Source organism: Lithobates pipiens, unplaced genomic scaffold (genome assembly GCF_037356315.1).
Source record: "Lithobates pipiens isolate NorthernLeopardFrog02 unplaced genomic scaffold, aLitPip1_a1.2 Scaffold_3, whole genome shotgun sequence".
Taxonomy (NCBI): Eukaryota; Metazoa; Chordata; class Amphibia; order Anura; family Ranidae; genus Lithobates; species Lithobates pipiens.
Genome location: NW_027507790.1, coordinates 271584265 through 271606997, shown reverse-complemented (window position 1 = coordinate 271606997; position 22733 = coordinate 271584265). Strand labels below are relative to the sequence as shown.

At 42.7% G+C, this 22733-nt stretch overlaps 1 protein-coding gene across 1 annotated transcript in view; it reads left to right on the top strand.

Moving 5' to 3' along the window:
• The first annotated feature begins 400 nt into the window (after window positions 1-400).
• The window catches only part of LOC143940040 (vomeronasal type-2 receptor 26-like), an 84835-nt gene continuing 62502 nt past the window's right edge, over window positions 401-22733 (top strand). The window contains exons 1-3 of the mRNA XM_077461088.1: window positions 401-738; window positions 10043-10334; window positions 16679-17461. Of these exons, the coding sequence (XP_077317214.1) occupies window positions 524-738; window positions 10043-10334; window positions 16679-17461 (1290 nt within the window). The 5' untranslated portion in view covers window positions 401-523. The remainder of the gene's footprint in view (window positions 739-10042; window positions 10335-16678; window positions 17462-22733) is intronic.

Sequence of the window (22733 nt, the reverse complement as noted above, 5' to 3'; positions counted from 1 at the left end):
AGCAGGTATTCACACACTTAAACATGTTTGCAGGTAAGGGGCAAAGAAAAAAAAGGTAAGTAAAGACTTTTTTTCTTTTACAGGCCTTGCTTACTTTACAGGGTCAGAACAATATAGAACAGTTATGTGCATTGTTAATGTGAGCAGAAATCATTCAATAAAAAATAATAATTGGTACTACCTGTGTATTTCAATTGTATGATAATATTTAGCACTGATCCTTGCTGAATAGGAGTTTATTTTAAAGAAATTATGTGTCTTGGTTTAGAGTTGTTAGAATATGAATAATAGAGGACTAAACTTAACAACTCACAAATAAACTACCTGTACAAACAACTAAAAGTAGATAGAAAATGATGTCAGTATAATGCGAGCAAAGAGAGATGTATGGTACTGAACTGTATAAAAGGAGGGGAGAGAAGCCATCTCATTGTATGGCCATTGTGATACCCATGCTGTAGAGGTCTGTGTCAAAATGGAGAATTATAGGCTTTAATTAAAGAAGAACCCAGTGATCGGAGCTATGGGTGCATCATATATCTACATCTTCCAGTTCTGTGTGATCCTGCAATGTATGACACTCTGGAGATCAGGAATGCAGAGTCCGGCCTGTACCCTTCATTTTACTGATGTATCTGATGAGTTCCAATATTTTCAGGATGGAGATTTGATCATTGGAGGAGTGCTCACTGTGAGGTCAAAAGAAGATCAATATTCACCTGAAAAAAAGATATACAGGTATGTAACTTACTTGCTATGGAGAGGAAAAAGTGATCAGGGCGACAAAGAACAACAAATCGGATTTTACAAAATGTTTGTAAGAAATACATGTGATGGAAATATTATAAGAATGTATATATTGGATATGAAATGTCTCTTCGTTTACATGCAAGCCAAGCTGAAAGTGTCAGGGAGTGGGCTACAGTGTCAGGGGGTGGGTGACAGTGACAAACTATAACAGTGTCAGGCTGTTGAAGAAGTTGCTTGAAGAGTCTTTTCTTTAAAGCTGAAAAGTGTGGGCATTCCTCCATTGGCTCTGTTTGTATGGATGGAGCAATCTGTCATTTTCTTTTTTTTTTTGCATTGATCCATGTCCCCTGGGGCAGGACCCAGGTCCCCAAACACTTTTTAGGACAGTAACTTGCATATTAGCCTTTAAAATTAGCACTTTAGATTTTGAACGTTCTAGTCCCATAAACTTTAATAGGGTTCTAAAGTTCACATGAAGTTTAGGTCTATTTGCAGGTTCTGGTGCGAACCGAAAAGGGGGGTGTTCAGCTCATCCTTAGTCTTGAATGATATTTGAGGTCAATTGTATATTATCTGTTATTTGTCTGTTAGGAATGAAACCTGTTTGGTCAGGATCAACTAATGGGGAGATAACCGCAGATAATCTGTCTGCCAAAATACGGCCAAATATTTTTAAATCGTTGTCAATAACTGATATTGGGCGGTAGTTTTGAGGGGTGGAGTGGTCCTTATTTGGTTTGGGAAGAAGAGACATGTTAGCTAAAAGCATTTTAGATGGGAAATGGCCACCTTGTAAGATATTATTGTATAGTTTAGTAAGGTGTGGGGTAATAGTAGAGGCAAATTTTTTATAGTATGTAGAATAACCGTCCGATTTAGGTAATTTTCTAACCAAAAATGCATATTTTAAAATGTGTGCAAAAAAAAATGTTCTAGATGGGACATAAAAACTCAGGGGGAAGTTTTTTGGGGAAGTGTGATGTTTGCTTTAATCCCGATTGTTCTGTTACCATTCTTGATAGTATCACACATACAATCTGTGTTGTTATTTGCCTTTTTTTACAAACTCCAGCACAGGGCACCATGAAGAGTTCATATACTAAAGTCCTGCCCCTGTCCCTTTTTTTGGGAGCACTGATTTTAATGATGCTTAACCTCCTCGCGCCCGCCCTATGGCCGAATGACGGCCGTAGAGCCGGCGCGTTCGTCCGGGCGGTCGTCCCTGGACGGCCTGATGTTTACTTCCGCAATGCGCGCCGCTGCGGGCGCGCATCGCGGAAGTTCTGTGTTCGCTGTGTCCCCCGGGGACAAGCAAACACAGATCGCTGTAAACGCCCAATCACAGCGGCCGTTTACAGCGTGATCGGCGTGTCCAATGGGAGATGATCTCATATGTAAACATATGAGATCATCTCTCAGCGCCGCTCTCCTTCCTCGCACAGACAGTGCGAGAGGGGAGAGATGAACTGCTGCAGCGGCAGCCGTTCTGCCTGTGGAAAAAAAAAAAGTAAAAAAATAAAATAAAGTGCCATCCTCCCCAGCAGTGCCATCCGCCCCCAGCAGTGCCATCCGCCCCCAGCAGTGCCATCTGCCCCAGTGCCATCCACCCCAGTGCTACCTGCCCCCAGTGCCATCCACCCCAGTGCTACCTGCCCCCAGTGCCATCCACCCCAGTGCTACCTGCCCCCAGTGCTACCTGCCCCCAGTGCCATCCACCCCAGTGCTACCTGCCCCCAGTGCCACCTGCCCCCAGTGCCACCTGCCCCCAATGCCACCTGCCCCCAGTGCCACCTGCCCCCAGTGCCACGTGTCGTCAGTGCCACGTGTCGTCAGTGCCACGTGTCATCAGTGCCACGTGTCATCAGTGCCACATAGTGCCATTTGTCATCAGTGCCACCTGTCAGTGTCACGTGCCATCTGTTGTCAGTGTCACGTGCCATCTGTTGTCAGTGTCACCAATGCCACTTATCAGTGCCATCTGTCATCAGTGTCACGTGTCATCGGTGCCATGTATTAGTGCCATCTGTCATTGGTGGCACATATTAGTGCCACGTATTAGTGCCATCTGTCATCAGTGCCACGTTTCAGTGCCACGTGTCTTCAGTACCACGTATTAGTGCCACGTGTCATCAGTGCCACGTATAAGTGCCACGCGTCATCAGTGCCACATATTAGTGCCATCTGTCATCAGTGCCACGTATAAGTGTCATCATTGCCACGTATCAGTGCCATCTGTCATCAGTGTCACGTGTCATTGTCCTGGTGCTTCAAAAGTGTAATAAATAGTCAACAAGTTAGATGTGTAATTTATGTTCCTAGAACACATGATGGCGCTACCTGCATGTTGGGCCTCTCTATGTGGCCAGGCTGTGAAAAGTCACACACATGTGGTATTGTAATACTCAGGAGGAGTAGCAGAATTTTTTGGGGGGTGTCATTTGTGGTATACACATGCCACGTGAGAGAAATAACCTATTACAATGACAATTTTGTGGAGAAAAAAAAAATGAAAAATCTTAATTTTGCAAAGAATTGTGGGAAAAAAATGACAACATCAAAAAGCTCACTATGCCTCTTACTAAATACCTTGGAATGTCTACTTTCCAAAAAGGGGTCATTTGGGGGGTATTTGTACTTTCCTGGCTTGTTCGTGTCACAAGAAGCGAGATAGGCCACCAGTACATCAGATGTGATCAATTTTGTGCGATTCGCACCACAGCTTGTAGACGCTCTAACTTTCACAAAGACCAAATAATATCCACTAATTTGGGTTATTTTTACCAAAGACATGTAGCAGTATAAATTGTGACCAAAATTTATGAAGAAAAATTAATAATTTGCATAATTCTGTCACAGAAACAAAGAAAAATGCGTTTTTTTTCAAAATTTTCAGTCTTTTTTCATTTATAGCGCAAAAAATAAAAACCCCAGAGGTGATCAAATACCACCAAAAGAAAGCTCTATTTGTGGGAAAAAAAGGACAAAAAATTCATTTGGGTACAGTGTTGCATGACTGAGTAATTGTCATTCAAATTTTCAAATTGTGAGAGCACCGAAAGCTGAAAATTGGTCTGGGCAGAATGGTGTTTAAGTGCCCAGTAAGCAAGTGGTTAAAGTGAAAAAAAAAGTTAAATATTCCTTTAAATATTGTGCCTGGGGGGTGTCTATAGAATGCCTGTGAAGTGGCACGTGTTTCCCGTGTTTAAAAAAGTAATTTAAAACTTCTTGCGGTTTTAATGTAATGTCTGGTTCTGGCAATACGGGTGACAATCATTGAGAAAAATGGCATGGGTAGCCCCCCTGCCCATTACCAGCCCCTTTGGGTCTTGTACAGATATTAAGGGGAACCCCATACCCAAATAAAAAAAAGGAAAGGCGTGGGACCCCCAGGCCCTATATACTCAGAACAGCAGTATACAGGCGGTGCAAACAAGGCAGGGACTGTGTAGGTTTGTTGTGTTAAGTAGAATCTGTTTGTAATTTTGAACTGGTACATTTTTGAAGTGTAGCTCCAGTCAAAAAATCTATTTTTAAGCTTTTTGGAAAACATAGGGAAGGGTTATCACCCCTGTATAATTTTTTTGCCATACGTCTTTTTTCATCTCACTTCCTGTTGTCTCCTTTCCATTTGCAAGTAGGAGACGTTTGTAAGTTGGATGTTTGAAAATAGGGGCCTGCCCTATATGCTCTGCATAAATGTGGGCCTAAGGTCTTGGTGTTGCCACAACACTGTAAGTCCTCAAAGTGACTCTTGGTGGGTGCTGCAACAACCTGCTGTGAACTATTATATCAAGAATTGTAATTACATGCAATTGTTGAACAGTGGTAGAAAAATTGGGCCTATGTTGGTGATGGTGCTGGAGCCACAACACTGTAAGTCCTCACAGTTACTCTTGGTGGGCGCTGGAATGGGCCCGGCTGTGAAATATTATATCAAGAATTGTAATTACATGCACCATTTAAACAAGGGGTGAAGAATTGGGCCTTAGGCACTGGTGCCACAACACTGCAACACCTCACAGAAACTCTAATTGGAGTGCAGGAATGAGCCCTGCTGCAAAGTATTGCATCAAAAATTTTAATTACATGCCCTTGTTAAACAGGGACTGAAAAATTGGGCCTTAGGCACTGGTGCTGGTGCCACGACACTGCAACCTCTCACAGATACTCTAGTTGGAGTGCAGGAATGAGCCCTGCTGCAAAGTATTGCATCTAAATTTGTAATTACATGCCCTGGTTAACCACTTAAGCCCTGGACCAATTTGCAGCTAAAGGACCAGGCCCCTTTTTTGCAATTCAGCACTGCTTTGCTTTAACTAACAATTGCACAGTCGTGCAATGTGGCTCCCAAACAAAATTGGCGTCCTTTTTTTCCCACAAAGAGAGCTTTCTTTTGGTGGTATTTTATCACCTCTGCGGTTTTATATTTTTTGCGCTATAAACAAAAATAGAGCAACAATTTTGAAAAAAATGCAATATTTTTTACTTCTTGCTATAATAAATATCCCCAAAAAATATATAAAAAAACATGTTTTTTCCTCAGTTTAGGCTGATACGTATTCTTCTACTTATTTTTGGTAAAAAAAAATCACAATAAGCTTTTATTGATTGGTTTGCGCAAAAGTTATAGAAAAAGAAACTAGTCAAAATACTTCACTTCCTATATGAGCCCTTGATCATTTGTATTGTTAAGTGTTTTTATACTTAAATAAATTGAGATAATATTTTTATATATCTGTTCTTCTTAATGTTTCTATACGTTGTGATGTGCACCATAATAGTCCCCCTGCTCGTTCCTCTCTGTTGACATTTCTGGCTGGGGACGAGATCTTTCAAATACCTATTCCACTTTACGGTCAACACTGAGGACAAGGGGGCACTCTTTATGTCTAGAGGAAAAGAGATTTCATCTCCAAATATGGAAAGGTTTCTTCACAGTAAGATCTGTGAAAATGTGGAATAGACTCCCTCCAGAGGTGGTTCTGGCCAGCTCAGTAGATTTCTTTAACCACTTCAGCCCCGGCAGAATTTCCCCCCTTCCTGACCAGAGCACTTTTTGTGGTACAGCACGGTGTCACTTAAACTGAAAATTGTGCGGTCGTGCGACCTTGCACCCAAATAAAATCAACGTCCTTTTTTCCCCAAAAATAGAGCTTTATTTTGGTGGTATTTGATCACCTCTGCAGTTTTTATTTTTCACGCTATAACCAAAAAAAGCAACAATTTTGGGGGAAAAAAGCAATATTTTTCACTTTTTGCTGTAATAAATATCCCCCCAAAAAATGTATTAAAAAAATGTCTTTCTCAGCTTAGGCCAACATGTATTCTTCTACATATTTTTGGTAAAAGATATTGCAATAAGCGTATATTGATAGGTTTGCGCAAAAGTTGTAGCGTCTACAAAATAGGGGATAGATTTATGGCATTTTTATTATTATTATTTTTTATTAGTAATGGTGGTGATCTGCGATTTTTATCGGGACACCATTGTCATTTATACAGCGATCAGTGCTATAAAAATGGACTGATTACTGTGTAAATGACACTGACAGGAAAGGGGTTAAACACTAGTGGGCGATCAAGGGGTTAAGTGTGTCCTAGGCAGTGATTCTAACTATGAGGGGATGGGCTCACTACAACACGACAGAGATCACTGCTACCGATGACAGGGAGCAGTAGATCCCTGTCATGTTGCTAGGCAGAACAGGGAAATGCCTTGTTTAGCATTGCCCAGTTCTGTCGCTCCTTGTCACGGTCGCGGGCCCCCGGCAGACATCGAGTCCGCGGGACCAGCGGGCACGGTCACGGAGTAAGTCACGTCTTAAAGGGGACGTACAGGTACAGCCATTTGCTCAGCCATGCCATTGTCATTGACATTGTCATGGGCTGGTTGGCAAGCAGTAAAGAAAGGCCCAGATTAATTCCTAAATGTACATAATATAACTGGGTACTGACATTTATAGGTAAATTTGATCCAGGGAAATTCTGATTGCTTCTCTGGGTTCAGGAAGGGATTTTTTCCCCTGCTGTAGCAAATTGGATGCTGCTTTTCTGTTTTTTTTATTCCTTCCTCTGGATCAACTCTGGGTATAGGATTGGATATATAGGATTGTATGATATTTTTTTTATTTTTTTCTTTAATGGTTGAACTAGATGGACTTGTGTCTTTTTTCAACCTGACTAACTATGTACCTGCCCTGTGTAGTGGATTTGCACAGAGCAACCCCAATCCTCCTCTTCTCTGGTCCCTCCTCAGTGCTCCTTGCTCTTCCCTCCTGTTGAATGCCCCAAGGCAAGCAGCTTGGTATGGGGGCACCCAAGCTGAGCCATAGCTCCCTGTGTCCATTCAGACATGGAGCGCTGACCCGGCCACCTTTCTCTCCCTGATCCAAGCATGTTCCTTCAGTTATTCCCTGAATAATTTGTTTATATCATATTTTCATAGTTTGTAAGGTTGAATAAAACCTCTGGACTCTCTTCAATTGCAGCACATCATTTCTTGAGGGCTGATGACCAGAACTGGACCGCATACTCAAGATGTGGCTAAACCAGAGTCTTGTAAAGTGGTAGAATTTTAGTTTTATCTCTGGAGAAAATAGCTCTATAATGCATGCTAATATTCTGCTGACCTTGCTAGTCAAAGCATCTACCAATTGATCCATGGAGTTGTCCTGTAAATGAGTTAGCAGTTCCTTCTGCCCAAGTAATGGAAATCTCCCATTAAGATAACATTGCCCTGCCTTGCTGCCATTTCTAACTGTGATAGATCAGACTTCTCCTCATCCGCTAAGTTAGAGGATCTGTAGCATATGCCCACTATTAGTTTCCCATTTGCTATTTCCCTTTGAAGCTCCAGCAACAAGGATTCCACCCACCCCCTTGCCCCATTAGCTATGCTGTCCCTCACATTCACTATTGAATTATTCTTGATATACAGATACACTTCTCCCCCTCTTCTACCTTCCCTGTCCCTTCGATACAAGGAGAACCCCTGGACATGCCAGCCTTGTGAGCTGTCAAACCAAGTTTTTAATATTTCCACAAAGCTGAAATTCTCCTCGTGTATCAGCAACTGCAGTTTTTCCATTTAATTAGCTAGACTTCTAGCATTTGTGTACATATCTTTTAGTTTTGTACAAGCACATATTTTTTCGTCCTTAGTACTAATGCCCCCAGTATAACCCTCTGTGCTTTGCCCACTGCTGGCTATCTCTTCCTCTGATCCCTCCCCCCATTATCTAGTTTAAATGTCTACTTTTTTGTCCAATTTCTCTCCCAACAGAACTGCACCCTCCCCATTTAAGTGCAGTCTGTCCCTACTGTAGAGCCAGTAACCAACCAAAAAGGCTGCCTAGTTCTCCAGGAACCCAAATCCCTCTTTCCTGCACCAGTTCCTCAGCCAATTGTTAAGTTCCCTAATCTACTGCTGCCTCTCTGGTGTGGCTCAAGGTACAGGCAGTATTTCTGAGAATACCACCACGGAGGTACATTTCTTCTGCATAACTCCTAAATCCCTGAATTTTTTAGGACACTCCGTCTTCCTCTAACTTTGTCATTGGTACCAATATGTACCATGAATGCTGCGTCCTCCCCAGCCAAAACCATCAAACTGTCCATCTGATCCATGATGTGCTAAACCCGTTTGTCCTTTAAACAACATACTTTTCAGTGATCTTTGTGACAGATTGTCCTGTCTGTCCTTCTAATAATTGAATCCCCTACCATCAGAATCTGTCTATACTTGACTTTATCCTTGTCTCCATGTTTACTGGAGGCGTTGTTCCCTAGCAACTAAGGGATTCACTCTGCTCCAGCACTGCCACTCCTTGACTGATGTCCCCAATATCACGCAACCGGGTGTATTTATTGGGATGTATCAGCTCAGGACTGGCATCCCTTATACTTTTCCCTCTACCCCATATAACTGTCCCCAATTTTACTGTTCTGGGGTCTTCACCTCCTTATCACCACTCAACTGATGAGTATGGTCCAAACTCGCTTTCAGGCTAATGATGCTTTGCAGTGTTGCCAGCTGCTTCCTTGGTAGTGATGGGCCGAACACCCCCCTGTTCAATTCGCATCAGAACTCCCGAAGAGAGAAAAAGTTTGGACCCGCAAACTTTATTAAAGTCTATGGGACCTAAACATAAAAAATCAAACGCCCCCATTTTGAAGGATTATATGCAAGTTATTGGCCATAAAACGGGTATGAAGACATGTTTACTGTCCTGAGGGACATGTATCAATGCCAAAGTGTAAAAAAAAAAAAATATATATATATATATATATATATATTTTTTTTTTTTTTTTTTTAAAGGAGCAGTGATTTTACTGATGCTTAAAGTAAAACAATAAAAGTGAAAAATTCCCTAAAAGTTAGTGCCTGTGGGGTCCCCTTAGTCTGCCTGTAAAGTGGTACATCTGTACTGTGTATAGAACCTCACCCCCACCCCTGAACCATACCAGGCCACATGTCCTCAAAAAGGGGGGTTGCTTTTAGAAGCTTAAATGTAAAAACAACAATGACGGCAATACAAAAACGTAAAAAAAACAAAAAAAAACATGGAGGGAACCCCAATTCATATTAGGCCCTCCGGGTCTGTTATGGATTTTAAGGAGAACCCCATGCCAAAATGTAAAAAAAATGGAGTGGGGTCCCCCCCAAATCCAGACCCTTATCATGCAGCCCGACAGCTCAGGAAAGGGGGAGATGAGTAAGCAGCCCCCCTTCTGAACCATATCAGGCCACATGCCCTCAACATGGGGGTGCTTTGAGGTGGGGGGATCTTGTCAATCGTCGTGATTGACAATGGATCTACATCGGGGGACATTGTGCCTCACCTTGCATTGTTCTCGAAGGCAGTACTCGCCCACTCCCTTTTTTTACACCCTCTTGCCTATTAGAGCAGAAAATTAGCTTTTTCAGTTTAACTGGTTTCAATGAAGTTCACCGAACATCTGCTGAACTGAATATTGGCAGTTTGGCTGATCACTACCTGCCAGAGCTATGCAGAATATACCAAAACAGTCCACATGTAGGTGTTCTGGATCTTTAAAGGCCACATGATTGGTTTAAACATTCAGTGGTGAGACTTTCATTTACAGACCTGCTTTGTGAAACTTATCATTAACTCAACATTGTTTCTACTGTTTTATTCATTCCCCAGAAAGCATTGCTCAAAAGCCTTTCCCTCTGTATTTAATGCTGATCACATGTATGAATATTTGTAAAACATTTGACGTATTTTTATAGAAATTGTTAATGTACTGTTTTGGAAAAATCTTTTTGTAGGCCATCTTTCTGGTATTACTTGAACCTCCTAGCTTTCCTTTACACAATTGATACTATTAACCAGGATCCAGACATCTTACCCAATATCACTCTAGGCTTCCATCTATTTGATTCATGGTTGGAACCCAGGAAGGGTGTACAGAGTGTTCTGCAGATCTTATCTGGACCAAATGGGACATTTCCTAATTATTCCTGTAAAGGACAAGGCAAGCTGGCTGGCGTTATTGGAGATCACTATTCATCCACTACAATCCCAATCGCCCAAATCCTTGGATTGTACAGATACACACAGGTGAGTAAAAAGTACTTGTATATTTGTAATAATATTCTAAGTCAACAGACAAAAAAATATACATTTTACAAAAAACATGACAGTCTGTGAAAGTTAACATATATATAAACTCTAAAGCCTTCCGATGGGAAATGTTGGATGTGAAGTTGTTGGCGGAAAATACAACTATGTGTATGCTCCATGGGACAATTGTTGCCTGAGTTTCCACTAACAAATGTTGGCTAGCATGTTCTCAAATTTTTCGCCAACAAATGTGCATTGTCAGACTTTCCGATCGTGTGTACACAAGTCTGTCGGCCAAACATCCAAAGTACAAACACACATGCTCAGAAGCAGAAGTGGCCGTTCTTGTAAAACTAGCATTCGTAATGGAGAATTAACGTTTATGACGTGGCAAATTAGAAATCTCCAAATGCAACGCACAATTCTCTTCTTCTTTAATGGGATAATAATGAAGCTGCTTTACTGGTGATACTGATGGAGTTATTGCAAACAAATTTTCAAAGGCTTTTATTTTCTAGTGATATCAAGAATAATATTATTATTATTTTTTTTTTTTTTATTTGTGCAAGTTCCACAGCACCATTATCCCGTAGTTTTCAAGAACAAAGATACAACTATGTTGGTGTCCCTTGTTAATTTTATATTGTATTTTTTAAAATGTAACTGCCTACTCCCAACCTAAAACACATCGCCAAGTATCATTCTCCACAATTTTTCTATTGTGCATTAAAAAAAAAAATTAGACATGCTATCTGCCAATAGAACTTAACCAAAATGTGAATTCTATGCATCCAAAAATATAGAAAATATACCAAATCGAATCATTATTCAAGCAAAAAAAATGTCAAAGCAATAACTCCAAGGCCAATAATAAATAACACATTATCTCCTCCGATTCCGCAACATGTCTGGTTGACAAATGGGCGTTCAGGATCGAACTGAAAAGCACGAAATGAAATACGTGAAAAGAAAAGAGCGAATCAACACTCACCAAACTTCTACTAACATGAAATTAGCAGAAGGAACCCAAAGGGTGGTGCTAAAGAGCTGAAAAAACATGTAGTACGTCTTGTACGTCACTATGTTCATAATTGTTGGCCAAAATTTGTGTGACCGCGTGTATGCAAGACAAGTTTGAGCCAACATCCTTCAGACAAAATTCCATGGTTTTGTTGTCGGCAAGCCCGATCATGTGTGCGGGGCATAACAATTAAAGTTTTTGTAAAATGCAAAGTGAGTCAGATAAATGAAGACACACCTAGCACAATCACTAAGGATTTTGTACCATTTTACATCGTTCGGCTTCATGCACACCAGGAGCTAAAAAAATGCTGGAAAAACACTGGACTAAAAAAAACTAAAGCAGGCTGTATTAATAATTTTTTAAAATGGCGACAATGGGGACAAGGGCATCCTTCCCAAAACTTTGGTCTGTAATTGTTGGGTTCTGCAGGCGAGGGGCTTATCGGAATCTGGAAGCCCCCTTTAACAAGGGGGCCCCCAGATCCAGCTCCTCCATGTGGATGAGTATGGGATACATCCCTACTTATTCACTAAAAAAAAGTGTTGTGTAAATAACGACAGGAGGCAACTTTTGACAAGTGCATTATTAGAAAAAAAAAATGTGCCCCGGAGTAGATCCAAAGTCAATCATGATGAATGGCAGTTAACCGAAATAAAAAAAAGGTCTGCTCCAGATGAAGGCTCCAGCCGAATGACAGCTTCACCACCTCCCACTGCTAAATACATGAAAAGGTAGGGCCACCCGATTATGTCACTGGGTGACCCCACCCCTTGTGATGTCATCGGCCCAGCATGCCCAAGTCGATGACATCACAAGGATGCGGGGCCATACGGTCCCCATGTTGAACCCTGGCCAGTGATTGTGAAGATCTGTGGGTGGAGGGCTTATTGGAATCGGGAAGCCCCCATAAACAAAGGGGCCCCCAGATCATGGCCCCCCTATGTGAATGAGAATAGTACCCCTACTCATTCACCAAAAAAAAGTGGTGTGTAAATAAACACAGGGGGCAGTTTTTGACAAGGCCTTTATTAAAAACAAATTAAAAAACTGACCCAGGAGTGGATCCAAGGTCAATCACGATGAATGCTGCCTGCTGACCCAAAAAAAGCCTACAGCCGACAAAGGCTTCCAAAGACTGACAGCTCCGTCACTAAAAAAACTAAAAGGCAGGGCCACCCAATGATATCACTGGGTGACTCCGCCCCATGTGATGTCATCTGCCCAGCATGCCTTAGTCAATGACATCAACAGGGGTAGGGCCATATGGTGACATCACTAAATCACTTTGTCATCATGTTGATGAGTACAAAGGGCCTTTTCCCTAAAACTCTGGCCGGTGGTTGTGGGGGTCTGCAGGCAGAGGGCTTATCTGAATCTTGAAGCCCTCTTCAATAAGGAGGCCCCCAGGTCCTGTCCCCCATGGCTATTTAGTAAAAAATGGAGGGGCTATAAGGGGGCTATACAGTGACATCACTGGGTGCCCCTGCCCTTTCGTTTATTAGTGGTGAGAGATGGCAGAGCTGTCAGAGCCTTCATCGCATGAGAACCTTTTTTTGGGGGGGTCAGTGACCAGCGTTCATCGTGATTGATGATGGATCTACACCGGGGACATGGTGTTGGTTTTTTAGGACTTGTCAAAAACTGTGTTCTGTTTGTACCCCATACTCATTCACATAGGGGGGCTGGATCTGGGGGCCCACCGCACACCCCAACAACCACTGTGCCAGTGCTGTGGGGAAAGGGCCCTTGTCCTCATCAACACAGAGACTAGGTGCTTTGGAGGGAAGCCTCCTACTCCAAAGTACCCCCCCCCATGTTGAGGGAATGTGGGCTGGTATGGTTCAGGAGGAAGAACCCTTGCCCACCCCACCCCCTTTCCTGGTCTGCCAAGCTGTATGCTTGGATAAGGGTTTGGTATGGATTTTGAGGGGACCTCATGCTGTTTTTTGTTTTTGTTTTTTTTGGTGTGGGATACCACACCTGAAGTGCGTGCTATGGAATGGGAGGGACCCCCGCTCTGTTTTTTTATTTTTATTTTTTATTGCTGACATTGTTTTTTTACATTCAGCTGTCAGCAGGGAGCACCAGAAACATAAATTAGGCTTCAACTAGGCTTTAAGCAAAATTAATACAAAGGTGTGTTAGAGTTTGTAATTATAAATATAAATTACATCTTAATGCATATATACCAAGAGAAACGTAGTTTATCTTTTGCTGACTTCTTTTTGAAAATGTGGGTAAACAATCAGTGATTCAATGCAAACAGATCACAAGTAAAGCCAGGTTGATGCCTGGTCTCCTGATTTGCATAGTTTTTCTGGGTATGTATAATTTAGCCTGAGTAGGGACACCTGTCCCCTGCCAGTATGTTGCAGAGAAAAGTCACCGTTCTCTGTGTGAAAACAGTGGTCTCTCTGAAGAGGTCCAACATGTTCACTGATAAGCCAAAGCTATAATGTATAATACTTATAATCCTTGCTGACTGGAGAGCCACAGATCTGACTCAATTGGGAGTGTATCCCACCTCTGCAGGTAGACCACTGTTTCAACACAGAGAGCAAGGGTCCTTCTCTACAGCATGCTGGTAGGGGTCGGCTTCATGCTACAGTATATAGAAATAAATGTTTTGTTTTAATGCACCTGAAATGTATTTAGCTGATTTCATCTAAAAGATCAGTTGTACTTTTAAATATTTGTACAGTGCAGTCTCTAATTAGAATTTTAGTGCCAAATGGATATGAATGGAACTTTGAAATATAGTAACATTATAGTTAATAGTCAGGGCCGGTGCAAGGATTGTTGTCTTCACAGGCAATAGCATTTTTGGTGCCCCCCCTTCTGCACAATGCATACCCCATGTCCTCTGTTCTGACCATCCCACAGTGGACGGTCGATAGAGAAATCGACAGTGTCAGTATGGCTGTAGACTTTGTCAGTAAAGCAGAGAATGGAGTCAGTAGAACAATGGATGGTGTCAATAGGGCAGTGGACAGTATCGGTTGTTTTTACCTTTGTTATTTTTTTTTTTTTATTATTTTCAACAATTTTTTCTTAGCCCTTTAACCACTTTCAGATCGGACCATTTTGCTGACTTAAGACCAGACCACTTTTTGCGATTCAGCACTGTGTCGCTTTAACTGACAATTGCGCGGTCATGCGACATGGCTCCCAAACAAAATTGACGTCCTTTTTTTCCCACAAATAGAGCTTTCTTTTCATGGTATTTGATCACCCCTGCGGTTTTTATTTTTTTGCGCTATAAACAAAAATAGAGCGACAATTTCGAAAAAACGCATTCTTTTTAACTTTTTGTTATAATAAATATCCCCCAAAAATATATATATAAAAATGTTTTCACTCAGTTTAGGCCGATACGTATTCTTCTACATATTGATACTGAAAAGATGGTGTTGCGCTCCCACACATAAGTGAATATATGAATATCCGAACAATAAAGAGGAATATATCCTTAATATTAGATCAATCAAAAGTGTAAAACCAGTGGTCTCTTTGTGTCAAAAAAACAATAAAGTGCTGATGTGCATAATATGTCTCTATGAAAAAAAAATACATAAATAAATAAATAAATACGTTAATAAACAACAAAATAAAAAAACAATAAATAAATAAACCAAATGGTGATGTCACTTAAAGTGAAATAAATAATAGTCCATAAATGGAATCCAAAGTGAAAGTGTCACTTTAAAGTGAAGCTATATAATAATAAAGTGAATCCGTGACAAAACAATCTCCACAGCAAAGGTGATATCCAAGTGTCCCGTGGCAGGAGCCCATATATACATGTATTCTTCTACATATTTTTGGTAAAAAAAAATCGCAATAAGCGATTATCGATTGGTTTGCGCAAAAGTTATAGCGCTCACAAAATAGAGGATAGTTTTATGGCATTTTTATTAATATTTTTTTTTTACTAGTAATGGTGGCGATTTTTATTGTGACTGCAACATTATGGCGGACACATCGGACATTTTTGACACATTTTTGGGACCATTGTCATTTATACAGCAATCACTGTTATACAAATGCAGTGATTCCTGTGTAAATGACACTGACAGTTAAGGGGTTAACCAGTGGGTGGCAGTGTAGGGGTTAAGTGTTCCTAGGGGTGTGTTACTAACTGTGGGGGGCTGGGCTTTGTTTTAGTGAACAATGATCTCTGCTCCAATCACATGGAGCAGAGATCAGTGTCACTTGTTGCTAGGCAGAACGGGGAGATGCTGTTTACAACAGCATCTCCTCATTCAGCCGCCCCGTGAGGCGATCGCGGGTATCCCCGCGGCGATCGAGTCCACGGGACCCACGACCGGACTCACGGGAGTCCGGACCGGCATGTGAGCGTGCCACCGGAGCACTCGCAATGGCAGGGCGGCATTTAAAACTGGACATGCCCGTACTCCAATATGCCTGCCTGTGCCATTCTGCCGAAGTACATTAGCGTGCGCCAGTCGGGAAGTGGTTAAGGAGCTTTTGGCAAATATCACCAACAGACCCCTGATCTCTCATTTTTGAGACAGAGAAATTAGATTGAGGACACAGTCCCCAATCTCCATCACTGCACCTTTAGCTACATGAATGAACAGGAAGAGCACATCCTCCCTGTTCATTCACAAACCAACTGATCACTCACTATTTTCATTCAGAAAGGGTAGGGGCCAGTAAATTATGAATTTACCAGCCCCTTCCCTGTTCTGCATCCTGAAGAAATCCTGCGTCGCAACTGGCGGGAGAAGAGGTGAAGCCGGCAGCACTTTGGGTGGGGGTACCAGGGGATCACATACAGTAAGTGGTCCGGGCAGCAGAAGGAAGTAGAACCTGGATAGGAGGAGTGGGAGGGGCAGCATATACTGGAACAGATCCCCTGTATTTTCGTCCAGCAGCCGCAGAATGCCGATGGGAGGGAAAGGAGGAGAAGCAGTCTTTCAGAGGCTACAGGAGGAAAATACAGAGATCTATTCCAGTGAATGCTAACGTGTAAAACCTAATGTGAAAAGAAGGTCTCACAGTCGACTAGAGCAGTGGTCATCAACCCTGTCCTCAAGGCCCACTAACAGGCCAGGTTTTATGTATTACCTTGGGGAGATGCAGACTAGAATACTGCAATTACTGAGCAGCAAATGATATCACCTGTGATGTATTTCAGTTATCTTGCAAACCTGGCCTGTTAGTGGGCCCTGAGGACAGGGTTGATGACCACTGGACTAGAGCACAGGCAGGATCACCATTGCGACCATCAAAGCTCCACCAGCACCACTCCCCATTCTTATGGCCTGTTAATAATTAATCTTCCTCTTTTCAGATTAGCTATGGAGCCACCGATTACTCTTTAAGTGACAGATGCCTTTACCCGCATGTATTCAGGACCATTCAGAATGATCATGTCTATTATTTAGCAATTGCCAAACTAGTGAAACATTTTGGCTGGAATTGGGTTGGAATACTTTTTTCAGACAATGATACCGGAGAGAATGAAGTGCAAATTCTGAAGAGAAATTTGGTTTCCCAGGAGATTTGTGTGGCTTTTGAAAAAAGAATGACCATGAATTCCGCTACATTATATCAGTGGAGAGACACACTTAGTAAAGTGCATTGTAAAGTTTTAATATTTTGTGGTTCCTTCACAAGCAATGCTCGGGAATACCTTAATGAATACTCTAAGTTCAATATAAACAATATGCTTATCCTTCCCCCAGGCTGGACTTCAGGTGAAATCGGGATGATAACCATTTTCACAAATTTTATAACAAGTTTGTATTTACAGTTGAATAATCCGCAAATTCTTATTGATGAAAGTTTGTTTGATGACAATCTAATGAGAAGACATTCACAAATTGGACTGTTGCTGGATGATCTGATCATTACATTTTACAATATAACATCAACTCAAAATGGGAAAAATATTTATTTCCAAAACGTTACTATTTTTGGTCAGAGTTTCATAAGAGTCTTTTTTACACACATTGAAGGAAGTATGCTTCACGAAGAATCTGTAAGAGTATATATTGCAGTAGAAACTATGGTTGAAGCTATACATTTTTTCAACAAGTTTAATCACCATTTTAATATTAACAGATTTAAGCAGGTAAAACAGTATAATGCAATAGTATGTAAATTATTTTTTAGAATTTTTTTGTATAGAAACGTAAGAAGGTACTTTGACAAGGGATGAGCTGAACACCCCCCTGGTTCGGTTTGCAGAAGAACATGCGAACAGGCAAAAAAATGTGTTCGAACGCGCAAACACTGTTAAAGTCTATGGGCCACGAACAGGAAAAATCAAAAGTGCCAATTTTAAGGGTTAATATGCAAGTTATTTTCATAAAAGGTGTTTGGGGACCTGGGTCCTGCCCCAGGGGAAATTAATCAATGCAAAAAAAGTTTTTTTCGGAAGCAGTGATTTTAATAATGCTTAAAGTGAAACAATAAAAGTGAAATATTCCTTTAAATTTCGTACCTGGGGGCTGTCTATAGTATGCCTGTAAAGTGGCACATTTTTCCCATGTTTAGAACAGTCCCTGCACAAAAAGTAATTTAAAACTACTCGCGGCTATAATGAATTGTCGGGTCTCGGCAATAGAGATAAAAGTCTATGAAAAAAACGGCATAGGGGAAGGTGTTATAATCAAATGAGGGATACTAACAGAGTTAATTTGTATGTTGGTGGTGTCATTTGCAAGAAGGAGTGCATTTTGGAGATATTATGGAGATTAAGGTAACAAGATTTGGACAGTGTTTGGCTGTGGAATCAAAATGAGAGGTCAGAGTCCAGGATTACACCTAGCGTGCTGACATGAGAGGATGGACTAATGATTGTGTCATTTATCTTGAAGGAAAAGTTTGGAGAGGGGACATGGTCGAAGGAAATATATACGTTTTTTGGGGATAACCAATGCCCAAACATGCACTGGTAATCTCCATACTCAAAAAACCCTCACTGGAGCCCACCTGTTTAAATAACTTAAGACCCATCTCTCTGCTCTCGTTTGCCTCCAAGCTCATTGAACGCCTTGTACGGACAGCAACCTTCTCAACCCCTACAGTCTGGCTTCCGCCCATGACATTCTACTGAAACTGCCCTACTAAAACTCGCCAATGACCTACTAACTGCTAAAACCAATGGGCACTACTCCATACTCATACTTTTAGACCTCTCTGCTGCCTTTGACACAGTTGACCACCTGCTCCTCCTCAGCAAATTACACTCCCTTGGCCTCCGTGATTCTGCTTTATCCTGGTTCTCCTCCTACCTATCTCAGCGCACTTTCAGTGTCACTTACAACTCCATCTCCTCCACTCCCCTTCCTCTTTCTGTTGGGGCACCCCAAGGCCCCATCCTTGGTCCTCTCCTATTCTCACTCTATACCTCTTTCCTGGACCAGTTGATAACCTCCCATGGCTTCCAATACCACCTCTATGCCAATGACACCCAGATCTATCTCTCCACTCCTCAACTCATCCCCTTTTCTCCTCACGGATCTCAAACTTACTGAATGACATATCGATATGGATGTCACACCACATCCTCAAACTCAATCTAAAACTGAGCTTGTTACATTTTCTCCTTCAAGGTCCCCCCCACCCCCGTGACTTCACCATTAATATCAACAACAAAACCATTGGTCCCTCCACACATGCCAGGTCCTGGGTGTAATCCTTGACTCTGACCTCCTTCAGCCACCATATCCAATCACTGGCTAAATCCTTCCGCCTTCACCTCCGCAACATCTCCAGAATATGGCCCTTCCTAACTAATGACACCACAAAGCAACTTATTCACTCCTTGATTATTTCCCACCTTGACTACTGCAGCTCTCTCCTTAATGGCCTAACCTTAATCAGGCTATCTCTAAGACTAATACACTAACCGATTCATTGCTGCTGCTCCTCTCTGCCAATCCCTTCATTGGCTTACCCTACCCCACCGTGTAAAATTCTAAATGCTAACCATAACATACAAGTCCATTCACAACATTGCCTCCATCTACATCACCAACCTCATCTGCAGATATCGCCCAAATCGTCCCCTCTGCTCCTCCCAGAACCTCCTGCTCTCTAGCTCCCTTGTTACCTCCTCCCATGCTCGCCTTCAGGACTTCTTCAGAGCCTCTCCCATCCTCTGGAACTCCTCGCCCCTGTCTGTCCGATCAGCCCCTACCCTGTCCACCTTTAGGAGATCCCTGAAACCTCATTTACTGTATTCAGGGAAGCCTATCCCACACCCACCTAACTGTCCCCGAGCCACCCCCATCAAACCATTCTCTGCAGCTATTACCTTTTATACTACCCCTTCACTTTAGAATGTAAGCTCTATGAGCAGGGCCCTCCTGTACCTTTTGTATTGAACTGTACTGTAATTGTGTTGTCCCCCCCTATACATTGTAAAGCCCTGTGTAAACTGTTGGCGCTATATTGATCATGAATAATAATAATAATAATAATAATAATTATTATTATAATTAATTAATTAATTTTGCAACTTTTAGCATCTGACCACATCTGAGGGCTGCAAAGGGAATTGGTTCTGAGACTTCCCTCTGCCAGACTTTGTGATCTCATGTCTGAACAGGGAAAAGGTACAGATTTTATCATATTTTACTAAGTGCAGGTCCTACTTTGGCCGCTGTCTGAATAGTAGCTTCAATGGGGCCCCAACAAAACAAACTGTATCTTTTTAGTAGAAGAATTAAGTTGGCCATATACCAGAGCAGGAATAGGCTTAACTTTGAGCTGTGAGTGATCCTGTCAGCACCTTGACAAACTTCTACTGAAACAACAAAAAAGGTGAATGGCCAATTGTTCATGCATAGATTTCTCTGCACTGAATCTGTACAGCTGGATATTGAATTCAGACAGCCACAGCAAGCACGGCTGTCGACTATAGTAGCTGTCATTGTAGATTCATCCATCCAAGATGTTTAGAGTATAAATCTGGGCATGTATACAGAAAATAAAAGATTAGAGGATCCAGAATGTGGTCTTTAGGTCTAACATAGAGGCTTTTACACTCCTGTATTGGCTGCCGGACATGTAGGGCCCTCTCAAACATAAAGATTTTAGACATTAAAGCATACACTTAAGAATTTGCACAAGCAACAAATTGTTCAGAGAGAGACATGCATTCCTGTTATCTTGGAACAACTTATCAGCTTGACAGACCTCTAGATTTCCAAATTCCTTATGTTTGATAGCAGGTTCTCAAAATTTCCACCAGCAAAACGTTGTTGTCGGAAAGTCTGATCGTGTGTAAACAAGTCAGTCACACAAAAGTTCACGCATGCTCGGAATCAAGCAGAAGGAGCCGCACTGGCTATTGGACTTCCTTTTTCTTGGCTCGTCCCCACATTTGTAATTGTTGACCAACATTTGTGTGACCATGTGTATGTAAGACAAGTTTGAGCCAACAACCATCGAATAAAAATCCTCGGTTTTGTTGGCAGAAAGTCCAATCGTGTGTAAGCGTTATTAAAATAGAACAAGAAGATTAACTTGCTCCATGATATCCACATAAAAGGTTTTCTAAGGACATTTTACACATTAAAAATTACACTTAAGAATTTGCACAAGCAACATATTGGGGTTGATTTACTAAAACTGGAGCATGTAAAATCTGGTGCAGATGTGCATGGTAGGCAATCACTTTCTAAGTCCAGCTTCTTCAATTAAGCTTTGACCAAAAAAAAAAAAAATCGGAAGCTGGTGGGTTTCTATGCACAGCTGCCAGATTTTGCACTCTCCAATTTTAGTAAACCGACCCTATTGTTACAGAACAAGAAGATTAAGGCGGCGTACACACGGGCGGACTGTCTGCCCAAACTAAGTTCGTCAAACAGTCCGCTCAAACTTTTGAATGAACAAACTTGCCCACACACAGCACTTTTTGAGCGGACTAATACGGCAAACTAAGTTCGTCGTACTAAGTCCGCGCAACTTTTGAAATGAACGGACTCGCCCACACACGCGGAGGACAGTCCGCTCATTCCGAGCGCGTGTCAAGGTAGGCGGGGCCCGCGACGGAGACGTCGCGGGCTCCGCCGCCTGGAATGGACTTAAAGGGGAACCCCAACGCCGAAAAAAAAATCGGCGTGGGGGTTCCCCCAAAGTCCACAACAGACCCTTGTCCGAGCACGCTACCCGGCCGGCCAGGAAGGGGGGGCGAGTGAGCGCGCCCCCCCCTCCTGAGCCGTACCAGGCCGCGTGCCCTCAACATGGGGGGTGCCTTGGGGAAGGGGGGGCCGCGCGGCCCCCCCCACCCCAAAGCACCTTGTCCCCATGTTGATGAGGACAAGGGCCTCTTCCTGACAACCCTGGCCGTTGGTTGTCGGGGTCTGCGGGCGGGGGGCTTATCGGAATCCGGGAGCCCCCTTTAATAAGGGGGCCCCCGGATACCGGCCCCCCACCCTATGTGAATGAGTATGGGGTACAATGTACCCCTACCCATTCACCTGTAAAATAAAAGTACCCAAAAAAAAACACAACACACGAGATAAAATATTTTATTGCACAGCTCCGGGGGTCTTCTCGCCGGACTCCTCCGCTATCTTCTTGTAGCTCTTTTGCTAGCGGAGGAGTCCAGCTTTCTTCCTCCCCGCCGCCGGCCTCTTCTCCCGACTTCGGGGGTCTTGTCCCCCTCTTCGGTTCTTCTGCCGGGCCACCGCGCCTTCTTATAGCTCTTTTAGAGGCGGTGGCCCGGTCTTCTTCTTCTTCTTCTTCTTCTTCTTCAGATGTTGACACGACGATCTCTCCGGCCGGAATGCCAGAGCCGCGCTGCCACTTATATAGTGACAATGGGGCGGTGTCACATGGTATATGTCACATGGGTTGGTCACATGGTGACCCCGCCCCCTTACGATGTCATAGTCCCCATGTGACACCAACCCATGTGACATATACCATGTGACACCGCCCCATTGTCACTATATAAGTGGCAGCGCGGCTCTGGCATTCCGGCCGGAGAGATCGTCGTGTCAAAAGAAGAAGAAGAAGAAGAAGAAGAAGAAGAAGAAGAAGAAGAAGAAGAAGAAGAAGAAGAAGAAGAAGAAGAAGAAGAAGAAGAAGAAGAAGAAGAAGAAGAAGAAGAAGAAGAAGAAGAAGAAGAAGAAGAAGAAGAAGAAGAAGAAGAAGAAGAAGAAGAAGAAGAAGAAGAAGAAGAAGAAGAAGAAGAAGAAGACCGGGCCACCGCCTCCAAAAGAGCTATAAGAAGGCGCGGTGGCCCGGCAGAAGAACGGAAGGCGGCGACAGAAGACCGGGCCACCGCCTCTAAAAGAGCTATAAGAAGGCGCGGTGGCCCGGCAGAAGAACCGAAGAGGGGGACAAGACCCCCGAAGTCGGGAGAAGAGAAAGCCGGACTCCTCCGC